This window comes from Anomaloglossus baeobatrachus, chromosome 2 (assembly GCF_048569485.1).
Source record: "Anomaloglossus baeobatrachus isolate aAnoBae1 chromosome 2, aAnoBae1.hap1, whole genome shotgun sequence".
NCBI classification, from domain to species: domain Eukaryota; kingdom Metazoa; phylum Chordata; class Amphibia; order Anura; family Aromobatidae; genus Anomaloglossus; species Anomaloglossus baeobatrachus.
The window spans coordinates 635,186,721-635,206,821 of record NC_134354.1 but is presented as its reverse complement, the minus strand read 5'-3'; the positions used below and the strand labels follow the sequence as shown (position 1 = coordinate 635,206,821).

The following is a 20,101-nucleotide window of genomic DNA, read 5'->3' as shown; positions in this document are numbered from 1 at the left end:
CGCTGGTAGGTGTCACACGAGATCTCCGTTACATCACGGAAACTGACGCAGCAACGATCTCGTGTTTGACGGGGCCTTAAGTCTAAGAGTGCATTTATTTACTCTGGACTGGTATGAAGAATGAGTGTCCCTGGCAATGTACAATTCCAAATCAATCTAAGCAAGCTGCTAATCGCCTGAAGAATAAGCAAAACATTCATTCTCAGACAAAATTTTGTGTAAACTTCATTGTCTTTGCAGCACATTGTGAAGTCACAGCTCAATGTAAAGGCCACGTCACACTAAGCAACATCGCTAGCAACATCGCTGCTAACGAACAACTTTTGTGACGTGACATGTGTGTGACATCCAGCAACAACCTGGCCCCTGCTGTGAGGTCGTTGGTTGTTGCTGAATGTCCTGGACCATTTTTTAGTTGTTGCTCTCCCGCTGTGAAGCACAGATCGCTGTGTGTGACAGCGAGACAGCAACAACTGAATGTGCAGGCAGCAGGAGCCGGCTTCTGCGGAGGCTGGTAACCAATGTAAATATCGGGTAACCAAGAAGCCCTGTCCTTGGTTACCCGATATTTACCTTTGTTACCAGCCTCCGCCGCTCTCACTGTCAGTGCCGGCTCCTGCTCTGTGCACATGTAGCTGCAGGACACATCGGGTTAATTAACCCCATGTGTACTGTAGCTAAGAGAGCAGGGAGCCAGCGCTAAGCATTGTGCGCTGCTCTCTGCTCTGTGCACATGTAGCTGCAGCACACATCGGGTAATTAACCCGATGTGTGCTGTACTAGGAGAGCAGGGAGCCAGCGCTCAGTGTGCGCTGCTAGCTGCGTGAGCTGGTAACCAAGGTAAATATCGGGTTGGTTACTCGATATTTACCTTAGTTACCAAGCGCAGCATCTTCCACACGGCGCTGGGGGCTGGTCACTGGTTGCTGGTGAGCTCACCAGCAACTCGTGTAGCGACACTCCAGCGATCCCTGCCAGGTCAGGTTGCTGGTGGGATCGCTGGAGCGTCGCAGTGTGACATCTCACCAGCAACCTCCTAGCAACTTACCAGCGATCCCTATCGTTGTTGGGATCGCTGGAAAGTTGTTTAGTGTGACTGGACCTTTAGACCGCCGATCAGCCTATCTACATGATTGTTCATTAACTGCCACTGGTCGGCAAGCGTAAAGGTACAGTCACACTAAAAACACCAAAAAGAGGAATAAAAACCTCCAAAAGTTAAGCCAAAACTCACAGACTAATGGCAGAAGATGTAAACTGCCCAGGCCAAAAAGACTAATGCACTGCCAGGATGCAGCAAGACCTCCATTAAATGGAGACATCACAGGTGCAAAGGGAGATGGTAGTAAAATTGCACACTTGTGGCTTGCATAGGTCACTGTTCACACACACAGGCACACTATCTGTTAAGCAGCCTATTACCGTATTTTTCGCTTTATAAGACGCACCGGAATATAAGACGCACCCCAAACTCAGACATAAAAAAAAAGTAAAAAAAAAAAAGAAAAATGGGGTCCGTCTTATACTCCGGTGTTCTCTTACCGGAGGGGGGCAGCAGTGGTGGTGAAGCGGGGTCACAGGAGGCACAGGTTGTGCTGGCAGGCGCGGCGGGTCAGTGGCAGCGGGGTCCGTGGTTGCAGGTGCTGTGGCGTCCGTGGTTGCAGGCGCGGTGGCGTCCGCGGTGGCAGGAGCCGTGGGGTCCGTGGTGGCGGCAGCAGCCGTGGCGGGTGAGCCGTGCAGCAGGCCGGTGCAGTGAGTGTCCGCGGTCCCGGTTCAGTGGTGGCAGCGGCGACTGCTCAGTGGTGGGAGCGGCGGCGACTGCTCAGTGGTGGCAGCGGCAGGGACTGCTCAGTGGTGGAGTGTGTCCGCAGTCCCGATTCAAGTAATGGCACCCGGAGCGACGCATGCGCAGATGGAGCTCTCATCCAAGGGCTCCATCTGCGCACGCGCTGACTCCCGGAGCAGCGCGTGCGCAGATGGAGCTCTCATCCAAGAGCTCCACCGGCGCCATCATTTGAAAGTGGGACCGCGGACAACTGGTAACATGCTGCACAGCCGCCCGCCCCGCATGCACAGAGTGGCAGCCAGCAGGCTGCTCGCCCGCCCTGCGTACAAGCAGCCGGGTACCGGTGCTTGCGTGCGGTGGCAGCCGGGTACCCATGGCTGTGAGGGTGGCAGCCGGCTGTCGCCCGCACGGGCACCCGACTGCCGCCCGCACACAGCACCCGACTGCCGCCCGCACACAGCACCCGACTGCCGCCCGCACACAGCCACGGGTACCCAGCTGCCACCGCAAATTTTTGGGAGGAAAAGTGCGTCTTATAAAGCGAAAAATACGGTAGTTACGCCCATCACAATCGATGCAAGCGGGCTGCACCAGTACTATATATGTGCACCATGCAGGGACAGTGAGTATAATATGCAAGGCCTAACATTAAGAGGCCTGGCTGCATCCTGTGTAAAATATTCTGTGCAAAAGAATAAATAAATATATGAAGTATTGGTAGGTAATATGGCCATAACTTTTGGAGGTTTTTATTCCTCTTTTTGGTGTTTTTTATGTATGTACATATATGATATATTAGTGTAGGGACCCACAAACATGAGGATCCGTGACGCGGATTGTGGGCTTACCGTACTATGGCCATATTACCTACCAATACCTCATATTTACGGTATTTATTCTTTTGCACAGAATATTTTACACAGGATACAGCCAGGCCTCTTAATGTTAGGCCTTGCATATTATACTCACTGTCCCTGCATGGTGCACATATATAGTACTGGTGCAGCCCGCTTGCATCGATTGTGATGGGCGTAACTAATAGGCTGCTTAACAGATACTATGTGCCTGTGTGTGAACAGTGACCTATGCAAGCCACAAGTGTGCAATTTTACTACCATCTCCCTTTGCACCTGTGATGTCTTGCTGCATCCTGGCAGTGCATTAGTCTTTTTGGCCTGGGCAGTTTACATCTTCTGCCATTAGTCTGAGTTTTTACAGTCAGACTAAGCGACGCTCCAGCGATCCCGCCAGCAACCTGACCTGGCAGGGATCGCTGGAGCGTCGCTACACATGGAAGCATGCTGCGCTTGGTAACTAAGTTAAATATCGGGTAACCAACCCGATATTTACCTTGGTTACCAGCACACACCGCTTAGCGCTGGCTCCCTGCACACCTAGCCACAGTACACATCGGGTTAATTACCCAATGTGTACTCTCTGCTACGTCTGCAGGGAGCCGGCTTCTGCGGACGCTGGTAACCATGGTAAACATCGAGTAACCAAGAAGCCCTTCCCTTGGTTACCCGATATTTACCTTCGTTACCAGCGCCCGCCGCTCTCACTGCCAGTGCCGGCTCCCTGCACACATAGCCACAGTACACATCGGGTTAATTACCCGATGTGTACTCCAGATACGTGTGCAGAGAGCAGGGAGCCGGCACTGACAGCTGAGAGCGGCGGACGCTGGTAACGAAGGTAAATATCGGGTAACCAAGGGAAGGGCTTCTTGGTTACCCGCTGTTTACCGTGGTTACCAGCGTCCGCAGAAGCCGGCTCCTGCTGCCTGCACATTCAGTTGTTGCTCTGTCGCTGTCACACACAGCGATGTGCGCTTCGCATCGGGAGAGCAACAACTAAAAAATGGCCCAGGACATTCAGCAACAACCAACGACCTCACAGCAGGGGCCAGGTTGTTGCTGGATGTCACACACAGCAACATCGCTAGCAAGTTGTGCCTCAGCAGCGATGTTGCTAGCGATGTTGCTTAGTGTGACGGTACCTTAAGCCCACCCTCTTGTACTATGTTTATGTCATAGTTCTCTATGTTTATCATAAGAGGAAGAAGGCATCATCACCTAATTCAATTCCTGATTTCTCTTCCTTAATGTCAAACCTTGTAGGTTGCAAATTATGAGAGATGAACACATCTAAAATTTCTACACAGCAACCCTGTTTATAAAGATTTAACGTAAATGCTCTAAACCCACAGAAACTCCCAGACTGACCGTAGGACATAAGAGGGCAGCTACGAGAGGAGACATTTCATTATCCAGACACGTAAACATGCCTTTAGGACACCACCACTGTTTGCTGCGGGTACTATTCCTATAGATACTGCAAAACCAGTTTAGACCATAACAACCAGTCTGACATGTGTCAGTAGTAGTCCTGAGAATGAGGAAGATTGTGGTGGAGGGATCTGGCTTGACCATTAAAGCACACAACAGGTGCACAAGAACGAGCTCCAAAAAGATGAAACTTCCTCAATGTGAAGTTAGCTCAATTTTTTACCTTCTATTTAGTGATAAGGGAACTAAGATTGTATAAATGAGGATATAATACTGTTTGCGAACCATAAAGTAACAGCCGCCATATGGTGACCAGAGAACTTGTAATTGTGACAAACAAATAAAGCAGTCCTGGCTATAAAGCTCCTCCGTGCTATCCTGCATCTGTTCATGTGCTTTCCAGGCCTCATGAACCATGCACCCGCTCCGGTCTCCCACCACCTAACGCTCAATCATCTTATTGTCCCCAACTTCATGAACCATCTGTTCCCCAAAAGGAAATCAACTAATACAGCTTAAACCGAGCAGTAATTAAAATAATGGCAATTTAGAGACAGGGTGTGACTACTGCGCCACTACTTGCCCGGGAGACCAGGAAAACAAATGGATTATTAAAGAGATCAAGAAAAAAAAAAAGCCAGAGACGACAGCACGTTAGGATAATGTCACCGACAAAAGAAGTGCAATTATTGCAAATTGAATGGAAAAGAAACATCAAGCAAATAGACAGTGACAGGGAACCCAACATATCATTAGCCGATTAGCCACCGCATAAAGCTGGCCAGCACCAAATGTTTTCAAAGTAGTCGCTGGCACAGAACACATGCATCAGTCACTCAAATGTAATGAGATGGGAAAATGTGACATCTGCCCCCTCCACACTTATAAAGCCCACACGACCCCTCAAAATGCAGAAGAGGCAGCATTACCCATAAACTGCCTAATTACAACAGGGGAAAACACGGCTCAAGGGAAAGCGATCGCTGCGCATGGCAAAGTCTTGGCACCTGTTCAGCAATTAAGTCATGTGAAATAACTTCTCCTTGTAGATTCATGCAGATGTTTATGGTTTTCTGATTTACACAATTGGTATTAGCAAATGTCAATTTATGAAAGCAGGTTTCAGAGAAGTCGATGACGGATGCCCAGACTAGAGAAACCTCTTCCCCCCCCATGGGTGACGTATGTTCACTTCTCAATTCTGATGTGCCACATGACTAAACATTCACGAAAGCAGATTCAGAGGTGATTTCACATACTGATGGGGCACAATCATCAAGTTAAATGCAACAGAATTCTGAAAGGACCACTCCAGCCGTATTTCTTTTTATTGCATTGCTGGAGTGGTCCCTGTACCTAGTCTCATACTAAGCATCCGCCAACCTCAGCTCTCCCCAGCCGTGCTCTGGTCCCCATCTGCCATCTTGTGACCACAACTTCTGACTGACTGGAAGTCAGAGGTAAATGACAAAAGTTTTTAATGTAAGTATGAGAACCTTGTTTTGGCTCTCAGACTTAAGGCCCAGTCACACTAAACAACTTCCCAGCGATCCCAACAACGATCCAACCTGATAGGGATCGCTGGTAAGTTGCTAGGAGGTCGCTGGTGAGATGTCACACTAGCGACACTCCAGCGATCACACCAGCAACCTGACCTGGCAGGGATCGCTGGAGCGTCGCTACACGAGTTGCTGGTGAGCTGTCACACAGGCAGATCTCACCAGCAACTAGTGACCAGCCCCCAGCACCGCGTGGAAGCGATGCTGTGCTTGGTAACTAAGGTAAATATCGGGTAACAAACCCGATATTTACCTTGGTTACCAGCGCACACCGCTTAGCGTTTGCTTCCCTGCACACCTAGCCACAGTACACATCGGGTTAATTACCCGATGTGTACTCTGCTACGTGTGCAGGCAGCAGGAGCCGGCTTCTGCGGAGGCTGGTAACCACTGTAAACATCGGGTAACCAAGAAGCCCTTACCTTGGTTACCCGATATTTACCTTAGTTACCAGCGTCCCCGCGCTCACGCTGCCAGTGCCGGCTCCCTGCATTCTCTGCACACATAGCCAGACTACACATCGGGTAATTAACCCGATGTGTACTGTGGCTATGTGTGCACAGAGCAGGAGCCGGCACTGACAGTGTGAGAGCGGCGGACGCTGGTAACCAAGGTAAATATCGGGTAACCAAGAACAGGGCTTCTTGGTTACCCGATGTTTACAGTGGTTACCAGCCTCCGCAGAAGCCTGCCTGCACATTTAGTTGTTGCCGTCTCGCTGTCACACAGCGATGTGTGCTTCACAGCGGGAGAGCAACAACTAAAAAATGGCCCAGGACATTCAGCAACAACCAACGACCTCACAGCAGGGGCCGGGTTGTTGCTGGATGTCACACACATGTCACGTCACAAAAGTTGTTCGTTAGCAGCGATGTTGCTTAGTGTGACGTGGCCTTTACATTGAGCTATGGGGAGATAAGGTATGCACACCAGTGACTATGGAAGGGGAATACATGGAATAGCAGAAACTGCTGTGTGAATACTGACATGAAAAATTCAATAGCTATTTGTAAGAATGAAATGTGAAAAATGGAACCTGCATTACTGCCATGAATATATGAATAAAGAGAAATTTAGCTACTGAATTGATCAATGCAGAAGAGCCCCAACACTACGCCAAAGTATTTCTCTACGTTGGGGTCCCTAGCTTGTGTGTGTCCTCTCATGCAGTTAAAAAACTTACCGTGTATGGGACGCTGAGACCCAGGCTATATATACGATGTGGATTGGCATGGCAGTAATGCAGGTTCCATTTTTCACATTTCATTCTTACAAATAGCTATTGAATTTTTCATGTCAGTATTCACACAGCAGTTTCTGCTATTCCATGTATTCCCCTTCCATAGTCACTGGTGTGCATACCTTATCTCCCCATAGTGATGTTTTTTAGGTTTTTTGCACCCAGTTCAGACATAGAATGGAGTTCCAAACGTTATTCCTTAATGTTAGTAGTTTTTCGTTTGTGAACCCTCCCCATACACACCTATTGCCAATCCACATCGTATATATAGCCTGGGTCTCAGCGTCCCATACACGGTAAGTTTTTTAACTGCATGAGAGGACACACACAAGCTAGGGACCCCAACGTAGAGAAATACTTTGGCGTAGTGTTGGGGCTCTTCTGCATTGATCAATTCAGTAGCTAAATTTCTCTTTATTCATATATTCATGGCAGTAATGCAGGTTCCATTTTTCACATTTCATTCTTACAAATAGCTATTGAATTTTTCATGTCAGTATTCACACAGCAGTTTCTGCTATTCCATGTATTCCCCTTCCATAGTCACTGGTGTGCATACCTTATCTCCCCATATTTACATTGAGCTGTGACTTCCAGATCATCCAAACTTGTTGATTTTCCCCCCAGACTGCAAGCGGCTTTAACTGGGGTGCCAGCTCCCATTGTTCACTGATGGAAGCCAGTTGTCTTGGATTGTTCACGAACACATCACTAGCTGGATCCTAAGGAGCAGAACATACTGACAAAACAAAAAAAAACTACAGAATAAAAAAGGTATTGTCCATAAATATAGGACACTAGTGTAAGTCAACTGAACATGACCGCCTTAAATTAAAATTGGTCATTTCGGTTTTACATCTGTTATTGAAGTTTGGTGAAGTGCGCATATTAATAAATCAGGATTTCACACCTGAAGGCACAAATCTCAAACAATTTGTGGTAAAGAATAATAATGCTGTGCTATGATACATTCATTATTGGGAGCAAATACAAAATATACCAGATATACATGCTCCTGTAATGTCCAAGACAGTAGTCAAGTGTATGACCGGTTCACAGCTTGTGCCTACATACAAGATAGTCAGTGCTAAGGACCACATTTCATGCTGTAAACATCTTCTCCGACGATCACTACCAATGACTCGGCATCCGCCCATTCACAAATGTGCATGCTCTTTTCTTAACAGATGGTGGAATCTATTAGCCTTTGCACTCAAGTTCTATGTGACTACTGATACTAAGCAACACAAAAATAAAGGGAAAGCGAAGAATGCAAAGGAGAATTCCTTATCCCAGCTGCTTAGGAACTTTATACAGAGACATGACAAGGGAGTGTTACTCAGCCATCACGTAACAATGTGCTATACGCTATCCAACTGTACAGATGAAACAAATACAAGAGAATGAATTCCTGTTTGAGATATATCACAATTCTGAGCAGCTGACCCCCTCGCCCACTCCCAGCCCTGCATTGTCTCCAGCTATGCAGTAGGACACATTAGTAATTTAATAACATTTTTAACACATTAGTTAAAATCTTAGAACAAGGTGGAAGACTCACTTGCAGGCAATAATAGAATATAACATTATATACACTCTGCAGACACCCTGGATGGAGGGTGATGCTCAACTTCTCCCCAGAATTCCCTATAGGTGTTGGGCTCACATCAGAAGACATACTTGGACATTGAAGCACTTTCACCCTGTTCTTCAGAACTGGAACAGGTGTGTTTTGGATCATTTTCATGTTGGAAATGTCATGTCTACCAAGGGACGGAGTGATGGTAGCATCTTGTCTTTCAATATAGAGCAGTGCATCTGTGAATTCAAGATACCATCACACCAACAGCTCTCCAATGCCACCACCATGTTTCACTGTAGGCACCATGCAAAGAGAAAATTAAGAAAAATGCAAGGTGCCTACAATGATACATGAATTCCCAGAAATACTGCTCTTTATTGAAAAAGAAGATGCCACCATCACTCTGTGCCCTTGGTAGATGTGCACTTTTCTAACATGACAATGATACAAAACATGTCTGTTGCATTTCTGAAGAACTGGGTGAAAGTGACTCAGTGGCCAAGTATCTCCTGATCTAAACCCAATCAAACATCTATGGGAAATTCTGGAGAGACGTTGAGAATCACTCGCCATCTAGACTCTAAAAGAGGTCATTCTTGAATAATGTGAAATGAAAGATGTTGCAATATTTCCCCAACTTGTTAATTCACTTGGTGCTGCTCTTAAAAATCATGGAGGTCATAAAGTACAAGATGTAGTTTTTTATGTGTGGTGTATACATTTTTGCATAAACTAATTTGAAATTAAAACGGAAGATTTTGAAATGAAAGTTATATTAATCTTACTTTCATGTTATAGGTTAAACAGGTTCAATGAAATTAAGTTGCCAAAATTTCAGAAATTGTCCTTGTATTCAGTGAAATATTGATTAAAATCTTATTTTGCAGTGGGTGTACTCCTTCGTGGTCAGAGTGTGTGTGTGTGTGTGTGTGTGTGTGTGTGTGTGTGTGTGTGTGTGTGTGTGTGTGTGTGTATTTTTTATTATACATAGCAGGCAGTAATCTGCCACCTCATTTTAACAGTATTATGCTGGTGTCACACACAACGACGTCGCTGCTACGTCACCATATTCTGTGACGTAGCAGCGACCTCAACAGCGACGTCGCTGTGTGTGACACATTACGATCAGACCCCTGCTGCGAAATCGTTGCTCGCTCCTGAATGTTCCAGGTCATTTTTTAATCGCTGCTATCCCGCTGCGCCATGCTGATAAGCTGATAATCCTTGTGTTTGACACCGCAGCAGCGACGATCGCTACGCTACGTCTGAAACCACACAACGACCGTCGACGTCGCTATGATCGCTGCTCCGTCGCTGCTTTATATAACATGTTTGACAGCTTACTAACGATCATCTATGGTCGCTGCTACGTCACAGAATATGGTGACGTAGCAGCGACGTCGTTGTCGTTGTGTGACACCAGCTTTATATAAGTAGTCACTAAAATTTCCCTCCCCTAATAACAGAACTCGTCGTCCTCGCAGAACTCTTACTGTACTCCGGCAGATGTTTATTTTTCCACGTTGTGACTTGGCTGACTACGTCATGCAAATTAGTCAATAATTAGGCCTTCATTTGATAATAAAATGAACCCCAAAGAAGTTGGATGGAAGCAAAGTGAAACTTGATTTTCCAGTTTTGTGTTAAGTAAATAGCCAAACGTTTGCATAACTGACAGCTTTTTATCTAGGTGCCAAAGGCTGGATCCAGCATGAAATAATTATGATCCCTCAGATCAGACTTCTATTCCAAGATAAGGCACTTGCACAGCTGAGCTCTAGACAGTCAGATCTGGATCCAGTTTGGCAAGCCTTGCAAACCCAGACTCTGCACAATTAATGGCACCACGCTGGGAATGCACGCTGCATACAGCATTGCTTCACGTGCTGAACAGTAAATGGTTCAGGATGGAAAAGCGCTGTACCCACAAAGGTGGCGCTGACATGCAACACTGTACCCTACTGACTATAGCCAATATGCTGCCACAACACTGGCACAGACCTGATCATATAGCCTTTGACTTCAGGTTACACTAACATGTCTATCAAAAGTGCAATAATTTCTTTACAAACAAGACATTTACTTTTCTGGCTTTTGGCACAAAGAACCTGCCCTGAAATGCGTCACATAATAAATAGCACATTTTCCTGTAACCATTTCATTATATCATTGTGCTGAGCTATGTTGCTCTTCTTGATATTGGCCTGAAAAGCAGTGGATCTAACCCAATATTACCAAACAGTCCAAGCCCAGAGTTTATCCTGTCACTTGATCCATTCGGAGAGCTGCGCTGGCCCGTGTGTTCCCACCTGAAGTTTTGACTTTATTCCACGTAACATAGTTAAATCTAAAACACTCCCAACGTCCCTGGGTAGAGATGGGGGAACTTGGGCTGCTACATATTAGGAATTAAGCACAAAGTATTAAAGTAAATTAGGCGACGTCATTAAGTCACTGAAGCACACTTGTGGTTTAAGTACACTTCTAACACTACATAGAGGTTTATTAGATCCAAGATCCCAGCATCAATGGGAGAAAGAAACCTGAGAACTGTGGCAGTTACGGTCCCCTCATCAGCTGTTTCCACCTTTCAGAGATTATGTAGCCATCTACTGGTGATATACATTATATGGCTCATTAATGCACTCCGAGGAAGGCTGTATGTACCAACAGTGCCGACGGGTCAGTCATTGGATTCACTGCATCATCACTGACAGATAAAGAATATAACTGTTAAGCTATGTGCGCACGGTGCGTTGTTCGCGGCATTGTTGGTCTAAAAAACGGCATAACTTTGCTTCCCCAAAAAAGTCTGAGTTTTCATTTTTTGCTGTCTGCACAGTGCAGTTTTGTTTTAGGTGCATTTTTGTGGTGATCACAAAAAACATGTCAATTATTTCTGCAGCAACAAAAATGCAGCAGAAAACGCGCAAAAACACATGCTTTTTTATGCGTTTTTACCACGGGTGCGTTTTTGCAGCGAAAAACCACAAAGTCAGCGTTTTTTTGTGCTTCACACAAATGCAGCATACGCACATAGGGTTAGGCTGCGTGCCCACGATCAGTGTTCACAGCGTTTTGGACGCAGCATGCTTCAGCTGCATCCAAAACACTGATGTACAGTACAAGCACAGTGGATGGGATGTCTAGAAATCCTGTGCCCACTGTGCTTGTATTTCAGCAAACACTGACCTGCAGTGTGCCTTTCGGAGCCGCAGCACGTCAATTGTTTGCTGCAAAGACAAGTGTTCTCCACAAGGAGAACAGAAGACAGAGACTGCAACTGTCCAAGACTGGATCGTGGGGACTGGCAGCTGCGGTCTCCTGCGGAGGACTCGCGGCCCCGCAGGTCAGGACCCGCCGTGCTCAGAAAGCAACGGGTCCCGATAGTGGGCATGTACCCTTAGGCTCGCTGCCCATGATTAATTTTTGATTGCGTTTATTTTTGGTGCATTAACACAGCGTCTTAGAGTTCTAGCAAATTGGTTGAAATTTATAGAAGTCTCCTGCCCATTCTGCTTTTTCACTTTGCATAAACTGACCTGCGGCGTGTGGTTCAAATCCGCAGCATGTCAATTTCTCTTGTGGATATGTTGAGTTTTCTATGCAGAATTTTCCCACAGACTTGTATGAGATGCAAAATATCCGCAGGTAAAAAAAAGTGCATTTCCACTTTGGAAACATGTCACAAAACACAAGTAATCCATACATGACTGTCAAAGTTTGGTAAAAGCCAAATACCAGAAAGTATCAAAGACAAAGCAACTTTAAAACATGACAGACCAACAAGAGGCAAAAACCGCAGTATCATAAACGTGCTATAAACGCATATAAAATTTGCCTGTGTGCGTAACAAAAGCTACAATTGCCCTACATGGACAAACAAAAATTCTTGCGTGAACACACCCAAAGTCGACGTTCAGACACTCAAGTGCTGTGCGGACAGGTCAAGTTCACAAACTCAATACATGACTGCTTCCCCACACAGCAGACAGGTGGAGCTATTAGGCCCTGTGCGCACTTACCGGATTTTGCCGCGGATTTCCTGCGGTTTTGCTGCATGTGTCGCTGCAGAAAATGTTCATAACATCTCTGCAGTGAATCACCAGCAAAACCTATGGGGAAAAAAAAATCCTGTGCGCACTATGCGGATTTTGACAGCTGCATGGTTTGCTGCGGGATTCCCGCAGCAAAAACAACTGCATGTCACTTCTTTTCCGCACGTTGCTGCGGGATTTCACTCCATTGACTGCAATGTAATCGTGAAATCCCGCAGGGAATAACGCAGGTAGCAAATTGTGTGCGGTTCATTGCGTTTTCCTGCGTTATTTCCTGCAGTATTTCGCGGTTTCGGGAAGTGATGTCATGACAGGATGAGGAAGCGAAGCAGAGAGTAAACACACACACACCACAGACACATCACAGACATAGAACACACAGATACAGACATATAGAACACACATCGAAAGCAAACGGAAATATAGAAAAAAGAAAAAAAAAAAACACGTGGGCTCCGCCGTATTTTTACCGTCCAGCTGAGGTAAGCACACAGCGGCGGCCCGGTATTCTCAGGCTGGGGAGGGAGTGGGGCAGGGTTAATGTCCCCCGCCTCCCTCCCACGGTATTATTGTGGTATGTATCCACCTTCACAAAAGATGCTCCAACATATGTTTTCACATTCTATTTATTGTTTACATCTGTCAGGAAAAACACAGGAGCAAACTCTGAACACTACCTTACACCAATGGAAACTGTCGAGAAATTTCTGCAATTATTTCACAAAATGGCGCGTTTAAATGAAGCTTCTTCCACCAGTACTCGGCCAAATGTCCTGACAACAAATATTGGGAAGTGCCACGCATCTTTCTCAGTATTTCCGTCTTCACATGACCCCAATGCGCTTCAATGCACTGAGTATTAGCACCAGTTATCGGATCAACGAAATTCTGCTCATGATTGACGGTTTAATGCGCATAATTGAACATGGGCCAGTTATTTATATTTCGATAAGCGGCCCACTGATCAGAGATGATCCTAGAACCAGGCGCAATGTGACGCTGAATAATAGGTCTCAACGTTGCTTCGTAACGGCGAAGGACGTGAAACATGCGCAATTCTTGCTCACCATTTGCATGCTTCCACACCATGCCGAAGATCCATGGACCAACTGCTCTTAGGTTACTGGAGCATGTCAGAGTATCTTTTGTGGAGGTGGATACATGCCACAATATTTGGATCAAAACTGACTGCTCTTAGGTTAGTGGATACATACTGGAGCATGTCAGAGTAGTTAGTGGATACATACTGGATGTCAGAGTATCTTTTGTGGAGGTGGATACATGCCACAACACCCCCTCCCACAGCCGAGAATATCAGCCGCAGCTGCCCCGGGACTGTCTCATGCATTATGCGACAGTACCGGAGTGTTCAGAGCTCTTCGTGCTGCCGTGATGCAGTGGCAGTCAGGGTAATACAAGGAGTTAATGGCGTCGGATCACCGCCATTAACTCCAGGCTTGATCATGGCAGCGTCTATGAGACAGCTGACATGATCAACCCGTAAGTAAAGTGAAAAAACACACACACCGAAAATTTTTTTATTTTAAATAAAACACAAAAGCCTCGTTCACGCTTTTATTAACCCCTCCCGAAAAAGCTCCGAAGTTATCCACAGCTCCGGCGTCCTGCGATGCTTGCATCCAGCCGCGACTGACAGACACTCTGCTGAATGCAGCCTCGCAGCGAGACAGTAGAGGTAACTCCAGGGCATTTCCCACGGCCGGTAATGTGAACTCACTGCCGACCGTGAGAAATGCAGAGTGTGCTCACAGGGACTCTATCCCTCTATCCCTCTGTCTGTATCTATTCTTCTATTCTTCTGTCTATTTCTCTATCTCAGAATGAAATGACTTTTTTCAATGTGCTTTATTGCATTGAATGCAATAAAGCACATACCAACCCGCACGTGGCAAAACCGCGGTAATACTACGAACAATACCGCGGTAAAACCGCAGCAAACCGCATGTTTTCGGGTGCGGTTTCCCGCGTTTTTTTTACTGCGGGTGCGGTAATCTTTCAATGCCTGCGGAATTTTCTTGAGAAAATTCCATTTTCCAGTGCGCACAGGGCCTTAGTGTGGCTCATAATTTGGACCAAACTAGCACCTGCTGCGATTTTTCTCCTTCAGACAGTTTTGGAAAATGGACCAATGTTGGTCTGGACTAGAGCACATGGCACTGAAGGTGGTCCACTGTACACAGACAGTCCAAACAATAGTAAGGTAAACTTAAAGGTACTGTCACACAACAAGATCGCTAGCGAGATCGCAGCTGAGTCACCGTTTTGGTGACGCAGTAGTGATCCCGTTATCGATCTTGTTATGTGTGACACCTACCAGCGATCAGGCCCCTGCTGTGAGGTCGCTGGTCGTTGCCGAATAGACCAGGTCATTTTCTTCAAAGGTGATGTCCTGCTGGGCAGGAGGCATCGCTGTGTTTGACACTGTGTGAAAGGGTCACAGTGACTGCTGAGATCGTTATACAGGTACTGCGACCTGTATCGTTCCTGCATCGTTGGTAAGGTCTGACTGTGTGACATCTCACCAGCGACCTCCCAGCGACCTGTGATCCCTATCAGGTCGCATCGTTTTCGGGATCGCTGGTAAGTCGTTGTGTGTGACTGGGCCTTTAGCCTAAGGCTATCAGGGGATGAATCAAGAAGGTCAGAACTCAACCTAAAAGTTAAAAATTATATAAACTGTAAAACACAACACGGAGAACACGTGTATATACGGATGGTACCTGCTACACATACGCAGATCATGACTTCAAAGCGGCCACAGTTATTCAGGCTTCACGAGTCTCAGTATGGCCAATTTACATGGCATTTACCAAATAAATCCTTCAAATGCTTCCTGCAATACTACTTATAATTTCTAAGGAGGGAACCACAAGAAAGGAGCTGTCAAATCAATTAGATGCACACCTGCTGTTAATAAAGTGTGTCCTATTAGTAGCCTGGAGGTCACTATGAGCCTACAATATTCAGCAGTAGAGCACTTCTATGCTTTGCCGCTGTGTAGCCCACAGGCCGTCAGGTGCTCTCCCAGGACATGCAGAGTCTGATGGAGGAGGAATGTCTACTGAGTGTACTTTACGTCAAGTCACAACAGCAATTCTCAGGCAGGTCGCTTGGTCAAAACATTTGCACAACTTGTCTGCAACTTGCTCTTGTGACTTTCTAAAGCTGCAAATTTGCAGAAAAAATATGAATAAAAGAAACAAATAGTCATCATTGCTTGTAACTTGCATTGAAGCTTTTGCCAAGTGAATCGTTTTTGACTTACAATTAATGACAGTCAAAACAAGTTTGACTTTTGCGGGCTTTAATGTGACACCATAGGAAAGCAAGCAATGCATGGGATGGAACAATGTGACACCACCATATGCCGCTGTGTAGCCCTTGCCTAACTCCGCAGACAATACTGTAAGGCCATGTGCACACATTCAGTATTTTATATCAGTATTTGTAATCCAAAACTAGGAGGGGAACAATCAGAGGAAAAGTATAATAGAAACACGGGCACCACTTCTGTATTTTTATCCACTGCTGGTTTTGGCTTACAAATACCGAGGCCAAAGCCTCGCCAAATACCGAGGCCAAAGCCTCGCCAAATACCGAAGCCAAAGCCTCGCCAAATACCGAAGCCAAAGCCTCGCCAAATACCGAAGCCAAAGCCTCGCCAAATACCGAGGCCAAAGCCTCGCCAAATACCGAGGTCAAAGCCTCGCCAAATACCGAGGTCAAAGCCTCGCCAAATACCGAGGCCAAAGCCTCGCCAAATACCGAGGCCAAAGCCTCGCCAAATACCGAGGCCAAAGCCTCGCCAAATACCGAGGCCAAAGCCTCGCCAAATACCGAGGTACACCTCAGAGCTGTACAAAATGGAGCCATAATATGGCCATGTGTTTAGCATTGAAAACAGTTTTTAGACTAAGGTCTGCCAGCCATCAGATGTGTATGGGGCATCCAAACTCTCCAATTCCAGTTTTATCTGAAGTACCAGCCGCCACCAGGAGTGTTTTGCAGCATCTCTCCTCTACCCATGCAGAACACAAGGATGCTCAGCCGAACAGTACATGGTTGGAGAATTCGGAGATGTCGCTGTCAAGCCGAGGTATAGGCACCTAGCTCCTATATACCATATGACTGCGTTACGACTTGCCAAATGTGTTGTTGCTCACCCTGGGTATTCTCACAAGCAGTGGAAGGCATGGCTACTGACCTTCAAAGCAGCCCCCATGCACTGCACATTACGCAATGATTGAATTCGTTATGTCCAGCAGGTACACTGCCACCCCATTCAAAGTCTATGGAACAGACAGAAATGGCTGAGTACTCACAGAACTGTTCAGAGTCCCTGATTTTGAATGGAGCAACAGATTGACTAGCACAAAAGTCAAACTTCCAGTGACATGAATAGGGTTGACTTGCAATTTTACACAAATTTCGAAAGGAAGCGGGGGGGGGGGGGGGGGGTTGAACTGTTCAGAATGGCTGTCCAAACATACAGGCGCTCGGTGCACCCTTGGTGTGGCCAAACATTCAAATGCAGCTTGCCACTTTGTTTCAATTACACATCATAAGAGAAAAATATTTTGGCACATTACAGGAGTGTTCAACTAATAAAGCTGTGTGCCACTTCTCATCCTGCCGCTCGTACCAGAGTCCAACTTTATCCACACTTTTGCATCATCTGCAGGTATTAAGTGTGAACATCAAAGACTGTAGGGAAGTATGATCGCTGTGGTCGGAAAGACTTAACATGTTATAAGAAGTCATCAGGAAATGTCTAGAGACTTAAATATCAGACGGCGGACGTGCAATCGTCTCAGACACCTACACTTATTTCTGAAGTTGCAGCGGTTAGCGGTATTTCTCGCTTACTTCAACCTCATATGTATATTTGGAGAATACTAAACAGTATTCCCCACTGCAACCCAGTGTAACCACATGTCACCATTTCACAGAATTACTCATGTAGAACGCCAGCGATGGCATTTAGGTATAATTGTATTATGGTCAGGTGCAGATTATAACTACAGCTGGCTATAACAGGTTGAGGCACAAAGATGGAGCTAATGGTGGCTCCTGAACTACGGCAGCAAAGATTGGTACCGATGTCATAGGACAGCAACAGAAAATATGCACCACAAGATGTAATACACAGGACCGGCAGGCACTATTAAAGGACAGCAGCAAAATATGAACCACCCAGGACAGGTACTGTTATTACAGGACAGCAGCAAAATATGTACCACCCTGGACAGGTACTGTTATTACAGGACAGCAGCAGAATATGTACCACCCTGGACAGGTACTGTTATTACAGGACAGCAGCAGAATATGTACCACCCTGGACAGGCACTGTTATTACAGGACAGCAGCAGAATATTTACCACCCTGGACAGGCACTGTTATTACAGGACAGCAGCAGAATATGTACCACCCTGGACAGGCACTGTTATTACAGGACAGCAGCAGAATATTTACCACCCTGTACAGGCACTGTTATTACAGACCAACAGCAGTATATGTACCACCCTGGACAGGTACCGTTATTACAGGACAGCAGCAGAATATTTACCACCCTGGACAGGCACTGTTATTACAGGACAGCAGCAGAATATTTACCACCCTGGACAGGCACTGTTATTACAGGACAGCAGCAGAATATTTACCACCCTGTACAGGCACTGTTATTACAGACCAACAGCAGTATATGTACCACCCTGGACAGGTACCGTTATTACAGGACAGCAGCAGAATATGTACCACCCAGGACAGGTACTATTACAGGACAGCAGCAGAATATGTACCATCCAGGACAGGTACTGTTATTACAGGACAGCAGCAGAATATTTACCACCCTGTACAGGCACTGTTATTACAGACCAACAGCAGTATATGTACCACCCTGGACAGGTACTATTACAGACCAGCCGCAGAATATGTACCACCCTGGACAGGTACTGTTATTACAGACCAACAGCAGAATATGTACCACCCTGGACAGGTACTGTTATTACAGACCAGCAGCAAAATATGTATTATCCTGGAAGGGCACTATTACAGACCATCACAAGACACATTTATGCTGTACATACTGACAATGGTGTAACTCAGCAGAGTATCACACAGGACAAGTTCTTACAGGACAACAGCATAGTAAGCATCTGACAGGGTGTTATTACAGGACAGCAGCACTATATGCAGCACACAGGCAGGTACTGTTATTACAGGACAGCAGCACTATATGCAGCACACAGGCAGGTACTGTTATTACAGGACAGCAGCACTAGATGCAGCACACAGGCAGGTACTGTTATTACAGGACAGCAGCACTAGATGCAGCACACAGGCAGGGATTGTTATTACAGGACAGCAGCACTATATGCAGCACACAGGCAGGAACTGTTATTACAGGACAGCAGCACTAGATGCAGCACACAGGCAGGTACTGTTATTACAGGACAGGTGAAGTTACAGACACCACACAGTCCGCACCAGTTTAACAGGACAGACAGGTTTGTTTTTTTTTTAAATGGACAGTTATTACAAGCCAGGTACTGCTATTACAGATGTTATACACACACAACCAGTACAACAGGCACCTTACAGGATAACCGCACAGTATGGAACACATAGGACTGGATCATCACACCCAGTCCTCACCAGGATGGCACCCTGGCACCAGCATTGCTGGCAACAGCTGCAGGTACAGACAAGACACTGCAGACAATGGAGCCTATGAACAATAGGTCACTGCTCCCCCCACCTATATAACACTGGCGTCCGTTAACCCCTGAAGGGACAAAAAGAAAATGCCATGACAACAGGAGGCAGGTCGTGCCTTGGCCGGAGCACAGCCCGCCACCCCACCTGCCCCGGGCCCGCCACCCTCACCTGCCCCGGGCCCGCCACCCTCACCTGCCCCGGGCCCGCCACCCTCACCTGCAGACCATGTGCACGGCGCTCTCACCTTCTTAGCTCTGGGCAGGGTCCCGCCGGAGACCACCAGCGCCTTGTACATGTCATCCGTCCTGTATGAGCCCAGCGCCATGTAGGGGTCAGCCTTGTCTCTTTCCCGGTAAATGGCCGGGTCCGGCGGGGACGTGTAGTCCTCCTTGCTGTGCAGCTTCTTCAGGCGTCTGAAAGTCATGGCTTTCCCGGCAGCTGCTGCTGTTCGGCGGCCGCGTTCCTCCGGCTCCACTCCTCCGGCACCACTCACTGTCTGTGGAGGGGGCGGCGCTAGCACGGGGGATATAACTGATCTCGGGGGCGGGGCTAGAGCCATGCCCCGCCCCTCCTGCACGTGTCTGACGCCGAGTTGTGTCCTGTGTGGGATCATAGAGAAGTAATTAGTGTCTTCCCTGCGGCGCCTCAGTATCAGCAGCAGCGGGGAAGTAATGTGCCCCTCATTACATGTCACCTAGGGGGGCTCACACCCGGCCATGGAGACCGCACACTATGGGGAGGGAGTAATGTGCCCCTCATTACATTTCACATAGGGGGGCTCACACCCGGCCATGGAGACCGCACACTATGGGGAGGGAGTAATGTGTCCTTCATTACATGTCACCTAGGG

The 20,101-nt window shown here is 46.8% G+C and overlaps 1 protein-coding gene across 1 annotated transcript in view; it reads right to left on the bottom strand.

The window, feature by feature from the left end:
• The window catches only part of TAMALIN (trafficking regulator and scaffold protein tamalin), a 40,905-nt gene extending 21,162 nt beyond the window's left edge, over positions 1 to 19,743 (bottom strand). The window contains exon 1 of the mRNA XM_075334399.1: positions 19,496 to 19,743. Within this exon, the coding sequence (XP_075190514.1) occupies positions 19,496 to 19,675 (180 nt within the window). The 5' untranslated portion in view covers positions 19,676 to 19,743. The remainder of the gene's footprint in view (positions 1 to 19,495) is intronic.
• Positions 19,744 to 20,101: the final 358 nt, after the last annotated feature.